This window comes from Tachysurus fulvidraco, chromosome 7, assembly GCF_022655615.1.
Source record: "Tachysurus fulvidraco isolate hzauxx_2018 chromosome 7, HZAU_PFXX_2.0, whole genome shotgun sequence".
In the NCBI taxonomy this organism is placed as follows: domain Eukaryota; kingdom Metazoa; phylum Chordata; class Actinopteri; order Siluriformes; family Bagridae; genus Tachysurus; species Tachysurus fulvidraco.
This window is the reverse complement of record NC_062524.1, coordinates 13,720,975-13,736,687: the sequence shown is the minus strand read 5'-3', so window position 1 is coordinate 13,736,687 and position 15,713 is coordinate 13,720,975. Positions and strand designations below refer to the sequence as shown.

Sequence of the window (15,713 nt, the reverse complement as noted above, 5' to 3'; positions counted from 1 at the left end):
AGAGCAGCATCAGTATTGTCTGAACAGATGATAACAAATAAACTGAAGGGAGAAATGTGATGTCTTCATCTGTGCAGTTGTGATATCGGACATGATGTGTATCCTGAGATAAGTAAAATGTCTATCTGAGTTACTTCCTGTCAGCTGGGCTCAAGTCAGTGATTTCTCAAGTCGAGTCATCATTTCAGCTCACAGAACAGACTCTGGACAGTTATTAGGTTTTCACAGACTGTTCTGTGTAAACTCTATAGACCTGTGTGTGTGACATTCTCACTTCTCACATCAGACCTTCTGGTGCTGACATCCATGCCACAAGGTTATTACAGTCACAGACCTTTTCCTCATTCTGGAGTTTGATGTGAACTTTAACTGAATATCTCATTCTGCTAAGAGAATAAGACGACTAAAAAGAGGCAATTGTATAGAAATGGGTTTAATAAATTGTAGATTTACATATTTATTTGACTTTTTTGCAGTGTGCAATATTTTATCAGCTCATGCATCGGAAGCGTGTGTGTGTGTATGTGTAGAAAGAGGGTGTATGTAAGTTTGTGTGTGTGTATACGTTTATCTATGTATGTATGTATGCATGTATGTGTGTGTATGTATATGCGTGTGCATGTGTGTGTAGGTATGTATGTGTGTGTATATGTGTGTGTGTATGTGTGTGTGTGTGTGTGTGTGTGTGTGTGTAGAAACAGGGTGTATATGGAGGTGGAGATGAAGTAAGTCTGTGTTCCCTCACACGGAGATCACACGGTCTTCTGCACTGTGAGCGGTTTCCTTGTTCAGGAAGCAGCGCTCTCTAGCGGCCAGAGAGCTGAAGTACAGGCGCGGTGCTCAGGTAGAACCCGGGGGTCCTGCTGGACTGAACACCACAGAGCTCATGGCATCTCAGGAGCTTTAGACCGCCGACCTGTTTACATGTAAAGCTCCTGTACAACACAACACACGCTCTCCTAATATAATGCAATAAATCAACAAATATCACACGATTCCTGGGGGGAAAACAAGACAGACTAATAAATAAGGACTCCAGAGAAAACAGGTTGGAGAGCAGTGTGGGGTCATGGGTACAATGTAGTGATTAAAGGAACTGACATGTTAGAGCAATCTGTTTCTCAGGGCTAATCAGCCTTTGAACAACTAGCAGGAAGCTTAAATAAGTTTAAAGCTGGGATTTTTTTTTTTTAAACAGACCCTAGTCAGTGTTAATGAAGAACACAGAATCCTCTACAGTAATCATCACTTGAATAAAACATACAACAGAAGTGAAATTAAAGCACTTTATTACACAGACATAAAAAAGCCAAGAGAAACGTGACCGTTTATCTGCTGTCTTCTGTTTAATGGTTGCATCTGAATGTAAGAATAGGACTTCTACACTTTGTGCATATTTCAGAAGCCCCCAAGGGACAAAATAATATTCCAAAGATGATTCCCATGAATTTATTTTTGTGTATTCTTTACAGATGTTGCCCTGTGCTAACAAACAGCACACTGCATGCTGGGGGTTTCAGTATCGCTTGTTTCAGGTATTAGAAGTTAAACAGTGTAGCTCAATCAGTCCAGTTTGATCACAACAAAGTGTCCTCAGTGTGAGACAGCAGTGTCCACAGTAAGACATGACCAGGGGCAGCAGAACACCAGCTTCCTCACTGATGGAGAGACAAAACCTGGGAATTAAGTCTTTTAAAGCTGAAACTTTCACAAGTCGCCTGAACTGTGATCTCGTGTGTGTCCAGAGATCACAGGAGGTTCTGATCCTGATGATGCCACAGCTGCCCAAAACACTGTTCTGTCTGGGTGGGAGGGGCTTATTCTCTCTCCCCTGTCAATCAGCGTGACTATCAGATCATGGGTAAAGAGGACAGACGTCCCATTCGTCTGAGTGTAGAACTGCTCCAGGATAAAAAGATGCAGTTATGTGGCTTCACCTGTCTCAGAGGAAACGCATGTTTACTGCAGATGTTCATGATCTGAACACAGCGGAGTCAAACAACCAGAACTATACATGTAGTGGAGGATGAAGTTAGAGAGAAACAAGTCCCTCACACACACCACCACCACAGACATGCATATCACCCCCTCAACATCTCTCTCTCACTCACTCACCCCACTCAACATCTCTCTCTCACTCACTCACCCCACTCAACATCTCTCACTCACTCACTCACCCCACTCAACATCTCTCACTCACTCACTCAACCCACTCAACATCTCTCACTCACTCACCCCCAACATCTCTCTCACTCACTCAACATCTCTCTCACTCACTCACCCCCAACATCTCTCACTCACTCACCCCCAACATCTCTCACTCACTCACCCCCAACATCTCTCACTCACTCACCCCCAACATCTCTCACTCACTCACCCCCAACATCTCTCACTCACTCACCCCCAACATCTCTCACTCACCCCCTCAACATCTCTCAGTCACTCACCCCCCAACATCTCACTCACTCACCCCACAACATCTCTCTCACTCACTCAACATCTCTCTCTCTCACTCACCCCCTCAACATCTCTCTCACTCACTCACCCCCTCAACATCTCTCACTCACTCACCCCCCTCAACATCTCTCACTCACCCCACTCAACATCTCTTACTCACTCTCTCACCCCACTCAACATCTCTTACTCACTCTCTCACCCCCCTCAACATCTCTTACTCACTCTCTCACCCCCCTCAACATCTCTTACTCACTCTCTCACCCCCCTCAACATCTCTTACTCACTCACTCACCCCCCTCAACATCTCTTACTCACTCACTCACCCCACTCAACATCTCTTACTCACTCACTCACCCCACTCAACATCTCTTACTCACTCACTCACCCCACTCAACATCTCTTACTCACTCACTCACCCCACTCAACATCTCTTACTCACTCTCTCACCCCTGCTCAACATCTCTCACTCACCCCACTCAACATCTCTCACTCACTCACCCCCCCTCAACATCACTCACTCACCCCACTCAACATCTCTTACTCACTCACTCACCCCACTCAACATCTCCACTCAACATCTCTCACTCACCTCCGCCCAACATCTCTCTGTAACCAACACCTCTCACTCACTCCCCCCCCCCCAACATCTCACACACACACACCCAATCATCTCACTCTCACACACACCCCTATCACTCACTCACACAGGTTTGGAGTTCGGCCTGTGCTCAGTTACAGAATTAAGACAATGACGTTCACCTTTCTACACTGAGGTGTATAAACTGCCTGGATGCTGGTTTTAACTGTTAGAGTGAAATCCTTCCTATTAACGTCTCTGTAAACATTTTTAAAACAATAAAATAAAGGTGAGAGAATCACACACACTGTTAGGGAATGTAGAACCTGTCAAGTCCTTAACAAGGACTTAACTGACTGACCCTGGGCTTTTATTTCTAATTATTATTACTAGTTTTAAACACAATATAATGTGTGTGTGTGTGTGAGTGTGAGTGTGAGAGAGAGAGAGAGAGAGAGAGAGAGAGAGAGAGAGAGAGAGAGAGAGAGAGAGAGAGAGAGAGTCACATTTGGCACAAGAAAAAAAAATAAAGAAGTGATTGGATTCACATATTGTACATCACAGTATACACAGACATTTATTCAAAGTGAATGTGGGGTCATTGTGTGGGTCTGGGGTGGAGTCCTGTGGCGAGCGGAGACAGATCAACACCCGGAGTCCTGGATAGTACAGAGGTCTAGATCACAAGGAGGTTGGGGATGGAAAGAAACAGTACCTGCTCAGGGTCAAACATCTGACTGTTCAGTGGCTCCATCCCTCACTCCACATTCACAGGAACCTCAGTTCCTTCTATCTAGATGAAGTACTGAGCTGCACATGATCCATGAGGCCCAGAGGGTTAAACTGTTGTGATTGTGAACCGACTGAAACCTGCGCCCATGTCGACTGTAACGACACCAAAGCTCCGGTTATCTGTGTGAAGTGGCGGGGCAACAGACACCACGATGTGTTTCAGGATTGTGAAAGTGTGTTGTTTTGGTTTATGTTCTTTCTTCTTGTAACACACGAGCCAACTGCTGAGCATTTATGCATCAAGTGTTTACCTGAAATGCAACACTGGTGGTGTTCTCACTGGTGTTTGGGAAGCCCAGAACCTTCTCATTCTGATCCACAGCACAGAATTCCATAGAGGGGAAGACATTGTGATCCAATAGATTCCTGCGCATTTATCTGCCGTTGTCTGATCAGTTGATTATGGGCCTTCGGTAAAGAAACTAGTGAGTGAGCAGTTAAGTGCCTTTTGCTTGTTAGCTCGTTAAACAGAAGGTTATTTATATGCAGTAGCTAGTTTCTAACGGCTCTTCAGCTCCTGAGCACTTCCATGTTCTTCCTGCTGGATACCAGAGAAACAGTGATGCAGTAATAAGACCTGCAGTGGAGGACACCAGGACCGTGCTGTCGTTTACTACCAGCCCACACTTCAGATCCAAGATTTGCAGGTTCACGGGGTTAAAGTTCATCAGAGGAAGGTCTAAAAAGGAGAGATGTACTGCTACAGGCAGCTTTAGGGATACGACGAGTGATGTCCGGGTCACAAGAGAGAGCTGTAGTGAGTAAAGAAACGTACCGACTGGATTTTTTTTGTAGCAGATAAAAACAATGCTGAGCACCAATTATCCATACAAAGGCTGTGGAAATTAAACCCAAAACAAGCTCTGAAAAGCCTCATTTGCAAAATACAAATCAATCTTAAATGTAAAATTTCCCCACTTCATATCCCAGAGAGATAAAAGTCTTTTTTTTTTTTTTTCTTTTGGTGCGATACTAGCATAGGAGACGAAGGTGGAAGGGGGGAAAAGAAAAGGAGAGAATAAAGGAAGGTGTAAGCAGGAGATCGAACAGACACAGTGAAGCCCCAATGTCCAGGCTATCGGTACACCCTGGTGCAAACCAGATACGACTGGCTAGAAAGTGGTCCAACATTAGGTCAGCTGATGGGGAGCTTCCAGCATCTCCATGAGGAAGGTGTCAATGGGGGTGTCGCCAATCAGCTTGAAGAAGAACAGGTGCTCCAGGCATTTCAACCCGATGGAGCGCAACGCTGGCAGCCGGAGGAGGAGCTTGGCGAACCTAGTGCACAGGGACAGAAGACACATTTAGTGCTCATTCAGTGTTGTGTTTAAATGTATTATCTGTTCATGTTAATAAACCGTATGTACAATGTTTAGTGCTCTATCTGTGAATCGTGTATGAACACATCAGGGTTTTTCCTACATTGAAAATTTTTTGGCGGCCGCCAAAACGATTTTTTGTCCTGCCAAAGCCTTATTTGATGTGTAATTGGGTTTTGTGCGTGAAGCAGGCTACTGACGAAGTGGCCCCCTGGAGTGAGATGAAACTAAATAAAAGCAAAGCAAGCTGTTGCTAGCTAGCTGCTAATTTTATAAAATTTTAAATTACACTATTACACCTTTCAACGCTAAGTTTTTAATGCTACTTTTTAATTGATATTATACTAAAATGAAAAAGGACCAACATTTAGACGTATGCTGCAAGATGGCTGTGGATGGGCCCCATCAGGATGAAATCGACTACAGAGATCTTGTAAAAAGGTTCTACGGTGTTAATAAAAAAAGATGAGTTAAATGTTCATCTGCAGGCTGTGATATTTGTAAATAGATAAATGGTGATACCTTTGACATTTCAAATATACTTTGGTATAGATGATGTTTACATGTAAAATAAGTTGTAATCGCTTTCTTTTACTATCTAGCCTGGCAGTGATCTTTTTTCATGAATAAATAGGATAAAAAAAACACCACACAAACTGTTTCTTGGTATTTATTTTAAATTTAACATTTATTGTCAATATTGGGATTGCGGATCATGTGGGTACTAGGGTACTCTTTGGGGGTTTTTACACCTGGTCACTTCATGCGTTTTCTGTGATCCGACAGCTATCCCATCGTACAAAGACCAGGTGTAAATGCCCTCCGAAACAGTTTCGAGACGGATATAAATTCGATCGCTCAAACCACTTCAGGAGGTGGTCTGGGATGCATTTCATATGAAACTGGACAGGTGTAAGTGAATGTGGTTGTTCAAGCCACATACGTCAGTGCTATACTCCTCCCAAACGGAAGTAGGTCACTCGCAGGTGACTCGCGAGTCATGCATCACGCCAGAAATAAATATGTTTTCCCACCAGCGCTGGCTCCGATCTTTCACCCAGGGGTCTCGTCGGGTCTTAAAATGCACTGCTGCTGCCAGCAAAAATGCAGCAAAGAGTAACTGCTGTTTTTTGTAGCAACCGCATACACCAAAGCGTGTTCCATTTCAATTACCCCAAAAATTAGGTAATATATTTTATATATTTGCATATTGGGTGAGAGTAGAAAGATTGGATTGATATCTGAATCGCCAAGACCCATCTATGTGGCCTAATGTAAATGGAAGCTTTAACAAATCAGATAGCTATCAGAATAGAGAAACACATGAAGTAACCAGGTGTAAAAAGGCCCTTTGCTGTGTGTGGATTACCATTTCGGTCAGCCACCACCAAAGACCAAATTTGACCCAGGAAAAACCCTGCACATGAAAGGATGAAAAGTAAACAAACCATCTGTCTGATTAGAATCACCATTAAGATCACTGGTGTTAGACTTCACACATAACTACGGGCCTTTCATTTATTCAGTCTGTTCTGATTTTTCCAGGCTTCTCTTAAACACCTATACACCTGGCCGTCCTTTCAGATTCCTGTTGTTTTGTTTTGAGCTAACGAATAAACAAGTCCAGTCATTTGAAGGTGCTTCGCTTACTAAATGACAGGGTTAGTAGGCATGTTAATCATTTCACTATGTAATTAGTGCCTGAAAATGTTCAGTTGCATCCCTAACAAAGGTATAAGGGAGTTCAGCCTTAAACAGGGCTGTCTACACTTTAGAATTATCTGGTAAAAGGTTTTGGGGCTTTGTGAGCTTTGCAAAACCTAACAACAGATCAGAATAAAGCAGTGCTCATGTTTATATCTATCTGAAGCAGGAAAACAACACTGAAAATGTCCACCACAGCATGATGCCGCCGCCACCACCATGTATCACTGTAGGGATTTTACTAACCAGATGATCAGCAGTACCTGGGTTTTGACCCAGTGTTTTCCCCCCTCAGGAGAATCTTTTCCCTGTGCTCTGAATCTGCCATCTGCCTTTTACACGCTCTAGCCTCTCTAGCATTAAGGCCGGTGTGATGGAGCATTCTGAGATGTTTACAGCTCAGTATTACACAGTGATGGAGCTCGATGTGATCACTGAGGTCTGTGGAGAGCAGGTTAGATGTTATGGCGTCATCACGTACCTGCCCTGCTGGTCAGGATATCTCTGTTTACAATAAGCTTCTAGTGCAGCATAGACTTTCTCTCTCAGTAACTCCACTTCACTTGGGTTTGACAGCCCCTTTGCATCTGTGAAACACATACAGGAAGAAGGAAGATGGATTTTTCTGCTGATTTTTGTAGCACCGGATATGATACTTGCGTTTTTTTTGTTTAAGTACCTGGGTTGAAAAGGATGATGGCTCTTAGACATCCCAACTCAGTCTTATCCATCTGCATGTCCCTCATCTTACTCACTAGTTCAGTCAGCACCCTGCATGAGCACACACACACACACACACACAGGAGATATAGTGTAGGACGACAGAACGGGGGAACATGCATAAAAAAAGTGACAGCATGTTTGTTAGAGAGCTGTATAGAGAAATAGTGGCGCAGAGGAACAGTTCTAGCAGAAATACATCATTCAGAGACAGACACACACATTGCTCTTTACCCACCAATAAAAAAAGAAATAAAGAAAGAAAAAGAATGTTTAAGGTTTTTTTTTCTTTTGCTGGCTTTGGAATATATTTGTGTTGTGTGGTGTGGCTTTATTACCTGTCAAATATGGCCCCAACCTCTGCATTGTGCGTACTCTCCCTGTGTATTCAATCACAATGTGTTATTACAACGTATGTCAATACACAGATTATTACACTTAACATCTTCCTCATTGAAAAGGTTCTGACTGTGTGCACCAGCAGAGACAGTGGGGCCCATTTAAGGACTAACAAGCTGCAGGCTCTTGTTGAGAAGCATTTGTCTGGGCACTTGGAAGGTTCACAAACACACACAATGGGTATTAACAAGATAGCAAACTGCAGGCTTACACAATCTAAACATACAAGCAGGTAAAACAAACTAATAAAAAATAAATTGATCCTGATTTTGTTGTGTTACAAAATCTTGATCGATGGACAGAGTTAAGCATGAAGCTAAAGCACAAGCGTGAAGGAACAGAGTGAGCAATGACAACTATTTATTTTAATACGTAGCTAAGTAGCTGATGCCACAGCGTTAAAGATCAGCCGTGCAAAGTTAAAGAACAAAAAACAAACAAGTGCAAACGATATGAAGCAGGTGAATCTCAAACAGCAGCCTGCAACTGGTTATTCCAAGATTTGTTTCAAGGAAAAAAAAAAAAATCAGATAAAAAGAACCTAAATGCGAATAGCACTTATAAAATAAAGAGATTATAGCAGATTAAAAGTGCTGTGATGAAGAAATGTGTGTGTCTGTGTAGACATTTATAACTTATTTACATGAATGGCGGTGTCTTTCCTACAAACTACTAATACTACTACTAATAATAATAATCATTCACATTTACAGCATTTAGGAGACACGTATATCCAGAGCAACTTTACATTTGATCTCATTTTAATACAGCTGAGCAATTGAGGGTGTGGTTAAGGTGTTGGGCTCCTTGCTCAGGAGCCCAACAGTGGCCGCTTGGTGGACATAGGCATCGAACTCACAACCTTCCGATTGGTAGCCAACACCTTAACCGCTAGGCTACCTCATCCCACATAATCACAGGTGGCAGTTTGCAGGGTCCAAGCACCCTTGACCATACATGACCATATTTAATGACGTTTTCTCCCAATGTGTCCCATCAAACCCTAGGAGTAGTTTGCAAAAGTAGCTTTTACATATTGTTCAAAATGTTAAATATGTTACTGAACACTAACACAGCAGTTCCCAAAGTGGGGGTCGTAGAGTGGGAGGCGGAGGGAACGCGAGATGATTTCCAGAAGCTTTATTTTATTTTATTTATTTATTTAGATATTAAAAAATGTTGTAATGATGCGAGTATAAATTTAGGATAATTAAAATAAATTGGAAATAAAACTTTGCTCCGATTAATTACGACAGTTAAGTTACGGCGTCAATCACAATTTACAGCACAACAACATGCGCTAGCTAGATGCACATTTGGTGTTTTGCTAAACAGCAGTTGGTCTATTTTGAGATCTAAACTCAATCAAAAATTAAATGGTGGTTATCATCATCAAAAGAAAAAGAGAAGGGAGCAGAGATGCCTGTTGATGAGGGAGCGGGATCAGCGGAAAATGCAGAGGGCAGAGAAGAGGATAAGCCGCCCGGACTACCCTCCACCTCTGGAGGGGCAGCCCGCCAAACCCATGCCCTGCAAACGGACCATCCCTCCTCGAAAGCCAGAAAATTCAGAGAGGAATACATAAACTATGGTTTCATGTGCATTGTTAGAAATCAGGTACAACACCCTCAATGCGTTGTGTGTTCCGAAGTCCTCGCACATGAGAGTTTGAAGCCAGTGAAAATGCAAAGACACCTGAACACCAAACACCCCAGCCTCACAGATAAACCCACTGACTTTTTCCACAAAAAGGAGAAAGAGTTACAGGGACAAAAGAAAGTCCTTATTAAACAAACAACTATCCCAATAAAGCTCAGAGGGCTTCATATGAGGTGGCATATTTAATTGCACAAACAAAAAAACCACACACCATTGGAGAAACTTTAATCAAACCAGCAGCAACAGTTATGAGTCGCATCATGCATGGAGATAAACTGGCCGCTGAGCTGGAACAAGTGCCGCTCTCTGATGGGACTGTATCCCGCCGCATTACAGACATGGCTCAGGATATCAAGTGTCAACTGATAGACAGAGTGAAGAAGAGTGAGTGATATGCCTTACAACTTGATGAATCCACAGATGTGTCCAGTGTACAAATCCTTGTATTTGTTAGGTATATTTTTGAGGGGAAACTAAATGAGGAAATGTTATTTTGCACGCAACTGGAGGGATCATGCATGGGCGAGGACATTTTCAATAAACTGGACAGCAAACTTAAAGATGAAGGACTATCTTGGGGCGAGTGCATAACAGTGTGCACAGACGGAGCTGGGGCAATGCTGGGAAAAAAGAAAGGACTGAAGGCACGAGTCCTCCAAGTTGCACCTCACCTCAATTTCACACACTGCATCATACACAGAGAAGCCCTCGCGTGCAAAACCCTGAATGCAGAGTTTAAACATGTTCTTGACACTGCTGTGAAGATTGTTAATTACATAAAATCACGTCCACTGAACACACGGTTGTGTTCCACTCTCTAATGAAACGGGATCAGAGCACAAAGGCCTGCTCCTGCACACAGAAGTCAGGTGGCTGTCTGCGGGTCGTCAGCAGTCTAATATTGGGGGTCGCCGTCTGAAAAGTTTGGGAACCCCTGCTCTAACAGATAGTGCAAAATGTTAAATAACTTAATGAACACTAACGGACAGTGCAAAATGTTAAATAATTTATTGAACACTGCATGTTTGTGTTTGGGAGAAGCTAAAGAATCAGTGGGATATAATATAGAGGTTCCCAGATAAGGAAGAGGAAGAGAAATGCTAAAGAAGAATCATTGCAGTTATTACAGGGTTATAAAACACCTTATACATGTGACCCCTTAATAATTCTATCAGCAAGTGAGGGGCACATCACACTAAGGTTTGAGCTTGTCCTCACCACACTGTTTACGATGTCAGTACCATGTAGGAAATCAGGACTCTAGCACATGTTTGATTACACTCATTGTGTTCTTTTCTCTACTTTTGGCATTTTTTTAGGACAGTCATACAAAGCATTTCACTACATGGCGTAAGGTGTACAGTATGTGACAAAAACAGAATTTAATACACCACTGTGTCATACTTCTCAATATCAATATACTCGATTGCCTCCATGATCTAACTATAATCTGATGAATGCTTTAAAAGTTAATGTTAAATGTTTAAATAGTTATTGTTATCTCACCCTCCACAATGCATATGTGGAACGCTGATGTCATTTTTGATTAAGTTAACTAGCTCATTATATATATGTGTGTGTGTGTATGTATGTATGTATGTATGTAACTGGTAGCGAGTCTCACTTACATGTCATGCTCTGCTCTCTCTAAATTCCTCACTTGTTCTCTAGGTTTCAACCACAACAAACAAGAAAACCTTCAGTCGAACTGAAAGTCACTGGTATGGCAACAATTTGCTTCCAAAATGTCTTATAGTCTGCAGAAAGCAACCATTATTACCATGTGCATGTTCCAGATCGACAATAAACACTCAAATGCAGGCAGCACAAAATCCCAACTGACCCCCTGATCAACTCACCAGACAGTAAGTGAGCAGTATGTCAGTTAGTATACAATACTGTACCTTGCATAGCATCAGTGCAGTCTTCCGGTCTAAGTGACACTCCTTTGCATAAAGATACATGCCCTGATATATTGGTGGTATATATGGTGTATAATATAATATATAACGACAATCTCAAAAGGTCTATGATTCCCGGACGCTGGATCCAATAGAATCTTTACAACAGGAGATTTGCAGTGTGTTTGCTAGGAAACGACTGTTGCGTTCGTTCCGACATGGAGCAGGATATCATAGGATTGTTTGGGGCAACTTGTGGAATCCTTCGTCTTTAACACCTGGAAACAAAAGGGCTTCACACAACCGTACAGCCATCCAACCATTCCATCATCACCACCGCTGTTTACTCCCCGGCTGGAACTATAAACAGCTCAAGACACTAGTGCTCTATTTCTTGCTTTACCTATTACTAAGACAAGTAATGTAGGGCTAACAGATTGCCTCTTCAGGGATTTTGTGGGGCAAACTGTAAAATGTTGTTTGCAGCATGAATTTCAGATATTAGGTATTACACAATGATCCTCGCAAAACATGTCCTAGCTCTGAAGGTGAGCACAAGGAAAGTCTTGGGCAGTTTTGATAATGGAGCCAGACTAGTTCTTAGGCCAGGACGTTCATGTCATCTACATCTACACCAGTGACAGTCAAAATTGTATAACCATGGGGCTGAAACTTTAATCATCCCTGCACGGTCCTTCACAAAGTTCTCTCACATCTCTTTCCTCTTCGTACCCTAAAATGGGTAGAGTGCTACACCTGTTTTGGGGAGCTTTCTGGCTCTCCTCCCATGATTTAAACTTCTCCAAGAGCAAGACAAAGTCTTCAGATCTCACATGTAATATGTCCACTAGGGGGCAGAGTCACAAAAAGCAAGGCATGTTCTGCGCGTTACAGCAGAAATAAACAGAAGGCAATAAAAGGCATAAGGTTCTTTTGCATGATCGATTAAAAATCTGTTCTAATTGCAGATAAAAAAAACCAGAGCAGCCTTCACAGTTCATAAGGAAGGTTCATAAGGAAGATCCAATAAGCCCCCCCCCAAAATGACTGGAATCTCTGATCCAAACAGAAACATCCCACTTCTCTTGTGCCTCCTCAAACCCAAGAGACTGTGCAAAGACAGCTCAGGGTGATAAAAAGATAAAAGCTGAGGGCAGACTGGTGAAAAGAATCCAGTCTTGAACAGATATGTAGTTAAATCAGGTTTTACTGCCCTCTCTTGGTTACATCACTTCCTCTCTGTCCCTCTCCAATGTTCACCTCGCAATCCTCAGAAGATCGTTCATTGCCCAGTGGGACTGAAGATCTAAACACCGCTCCTCTCCCGATTCCTCTCCAACCACAGCCTTCTCTGCCAACCTGATCCATCATGCACGGGTTCTGAATGTTCAACTCAGTATCATGAAGATCGGTGGACTTCAGGAGGTCCAGGCTGCCTACAGTCACATCTTAAACTGAGGCTGATGCAGTAGAGGCATCAGTGAGAACAAATTATCAAAGCTATCTCTGCTTTATGAAGTGACCATAACCCACAGCTAGAAGACACTTCATTTCTTTGAGGGTGTCATCACACATGACCCTCTTTAAAAGAGTATATCGGTGCCCACTTTAACCGCTGGCTCTATTCAGCTCTATTCATGTCAATCCTCTTCACCTTTAGTTTAAAACCTCAGTGTTTTTATGAGTTCTAACCCACTGGCTCCTGAGACGTTCCTCCCTCCAGGCGAGCCACACAACTCTCTGCACCACCATGTTTTAAACCGTACTCAGACTAAACCGTCTCCGAGGCTGATCTTCATTCATTTAGCGGATTCACATACAAGGCTGGCTGAAATGAGCAGAAAGTGTAAACACCACTACAGAACAGTCAGAAGACTTCTGACATACTATAACACTGACTTTATACTAGAGTGAGTTTGGACTGATAATAATCTAATTGTTAACATGACAGTGATGATTACCTATCAAAGATGGCTCCCACTCCTGCGCTATGTGCACTGTTTCTGTGCACGTGGAGTCCAGTGGCCAGTAATATGCCATCCTTCACAGTGATGGAGCGATGAGAGAACGAGGCGATCAGCAGCTCGTTCCAACCTGAGAAGACAAAAAGGAAGTTTTGGGAGTTTGTTTTTTTTACTTTAAACAAGCTCAGGACAGGTTTGTTATCTTACTGATTAAAGTCTGTGACTGGGGGGGTCTGTGACTGGGGTTATGGCTGTCTGTTTAAACGTCAAACCAGAGATACGATGAGAAGAGTGCAAGCAATTACCAGCACGCAGAAGGATGACCTGATCGTCGAGAGCCAGCTCTGAGAAGTGCGGGATTCTCTTGGCCCACTCCACCAGAGTGAAGAGCTGTTTATCAGCTGCTTGGCAGATGTTCGTGACGGGATCGTTTTCCTGAAAGTCCAGGTGGAAAAAAAAGAGAGAGAGATGAAGAGGGTTGGAGATATTCACGTGGTATCATGTGCACCACAATGAGGATTGGGGTCAAGCTGTTCATGGTGTGGACTCACAGAGCTGGTGCCTGAACTTCCATCGGAATGCAGCTCGATCTTCTGCTCCACAGCCATCTCCGCTTCCAGGATCTTCTCCACTGGCATTTCTTCATTCACTGCACTGGTGGACTCCACTTCTCCTTCTCGCTCTTTGTTCCTCTGACGCTCCTCCTGAACAGCTGCGACACAAACACAGAAAAATCCGATACCAAAAATGCTGGTTTGTTGAAATTTCCTGACGGACCTCAGAGACGTGTAGGAGTGTGTAAAAGTCTGTAAATCTATTCTAACTCTTACCTTCTCTTTTCATTCCCATGGCTAGACATTTCTGGTAACGGCAGTACTGGCAGCGATTCCTCTGACGCTTGTCCACCATACAGTCCTTGTTGTCTCTGCATGTGTAGCTCAAGTCTTTTCTGACGGTGCGTTTAAAAAAGCCTTTACAGCCCTCACAGCTGTACACGCCATAGTGCTTTCCTACAGTAAGGTCATAAGAAAAGTAACACACGTCATCAGTGATTCTTACATGTGTAGACGTGACCTGATTCCTGGTGCAGCTACAGGGATAACTGGAGCTCTTGCTGTAGTTCTGGTCATGTAGGAGCTGTGATTAGGGCTTGGCCAGAATATGAACTGAGCAGTAGATATAAACAGTGGAGTTAAGCCCCGCCCATTGACATGACGCTTTGTTATCTCAGCGCATATGTCTGTGGGATTGTGGAAGTTCCTTGGCGTAGAAACCAGGGACTAAGCTACAGTACACGATATGCATAATGCAGTCTGGCACAATGTTGTGTTAACTACTGAACACTAGGAAAAACCCACAACTTCTAACTTCCACGTTACAGTAACTGTGCTATAATTAGCTGTGCTTTGTGTGTGCTTTATGTGTTAGTCATCAGGAGAAAGCATTGAGAAGTGGAGAATATTTAACCCCATCTCCTTAATTGAAGTGCAGGATGGTGTAAACGTACCGGACGAGCGATCGCCACAAATGGCACAGAGCCGTTTCTGAGAGAGGGTGGGTCCGGGGCTGTGGCCTAAAAGCGGCTTCAGGCCGAACGGCGGCTTTACGTCGTCTGAACTGCTGACGGCATGCAGGCCGGACATGGACACAGTGGAGTTGATCTGGAGGAGAAGAGAAGAAAAAGAATAATCTGTTATTAAATTATCATAACACAAAATGTCTAACAAACTATGGGAATAAGATCACATGAGCTCCTGTACAGGTGAAATCATACGCTCATGTCAAACATATGTTTCATTAAGAATCTCGACGTTCAACGGTATCTGAGGTCCAGCGTCTTAATTCAAGTAATTCTCTCACACAAACGATGTTGTATAGTAATGTCCTCTGATAATATCCACACCCAGGCTTCAGTTCTAATGTTGAATGAATCAAAACAATTCACCTTCTACTTGAGATTTCTGGGAAGCAAAAGTATTGGAACAGACTGTCTTCATGTAATATTACATATAATCCTTGCTACTGCGTGAAGCCTGCAACTGTCGCATTTGTCTTTGTGATGCATTTGTCTTTGGATCATTGTCTTGTTGCATGATGAAGATTAGTGAGAACGTTCCAGAAGAACTCACAGTAGCTCAGGAACATCATGTTTGGGACCAAGACTTTTCATAGACTGGCTCCAAACACAGACTCTTACCTGTGGACTGCTGATAGGGCCGTA

General features: G+C 43.0%; 1 protein-coding gene across 10 annotated transcripts in view; it reads right to left on the bottom strand.

Moving 5' to 3' along the window:
• Nucleotides 1-3,339: 3,339 nt before the first annotated feature.
• Nucleotides 3,340-15,713, bottom strand: part of rxrba (retinoid x receptor, beta a) — a 22,699-nt gene continuing 10,325 nt past the window's right edge. For 8 of the 10 annotated variants that reach the window (XM_027163625.2, XM_047816029.1, XM_027163624.2 and 5 more), the window contains 10 exons: nt 15,690-15,713; nt 15,000-15,153; nt 14,323-14,502; nt 14,044-14,204; nt 13,798-13,927; nt 13,490-13,622; nt 7,908-7,949; nt 7,529-7,620; nt 7,331-7,436; nt 3,340-5,104 (listed from right to left, as the gene is read on the bottom strand). The exon at nt 15,690-15,713 is cut by the window's right edge and continues 206 nt beyond it. In XM_027163625.2, the coding sequence (XP_027019426.1) occupies nt 4,957-5,104; nt 7,331-7,436; nt 7,529-7,620; nt 7,908-7,949; nt 13,490-13,622; nt 13,798-13,927; nt 14,044-14,204; nt 14,323-14,502; nt 15,000-15,153; nt 15,690-15,713 (1,170 nt within the window). In that variant the 3' untranslated portion in view covers nt 3,340-4,956. The remainder of the gene's footprint in view (nt 5,105-7,330; nt 7,437-7,528; nt 7,621-7,907; nt 7,950-13,489; nt 13,623-13,797; nt 13,928-14,043; nt 14,205-14,322; nt 14,503-14,999; nt 15,154-15,689) is intronic. The other 2 variants (XM_027163621.2, XM_027163622.2) reach the window with 2 other exon arrangements.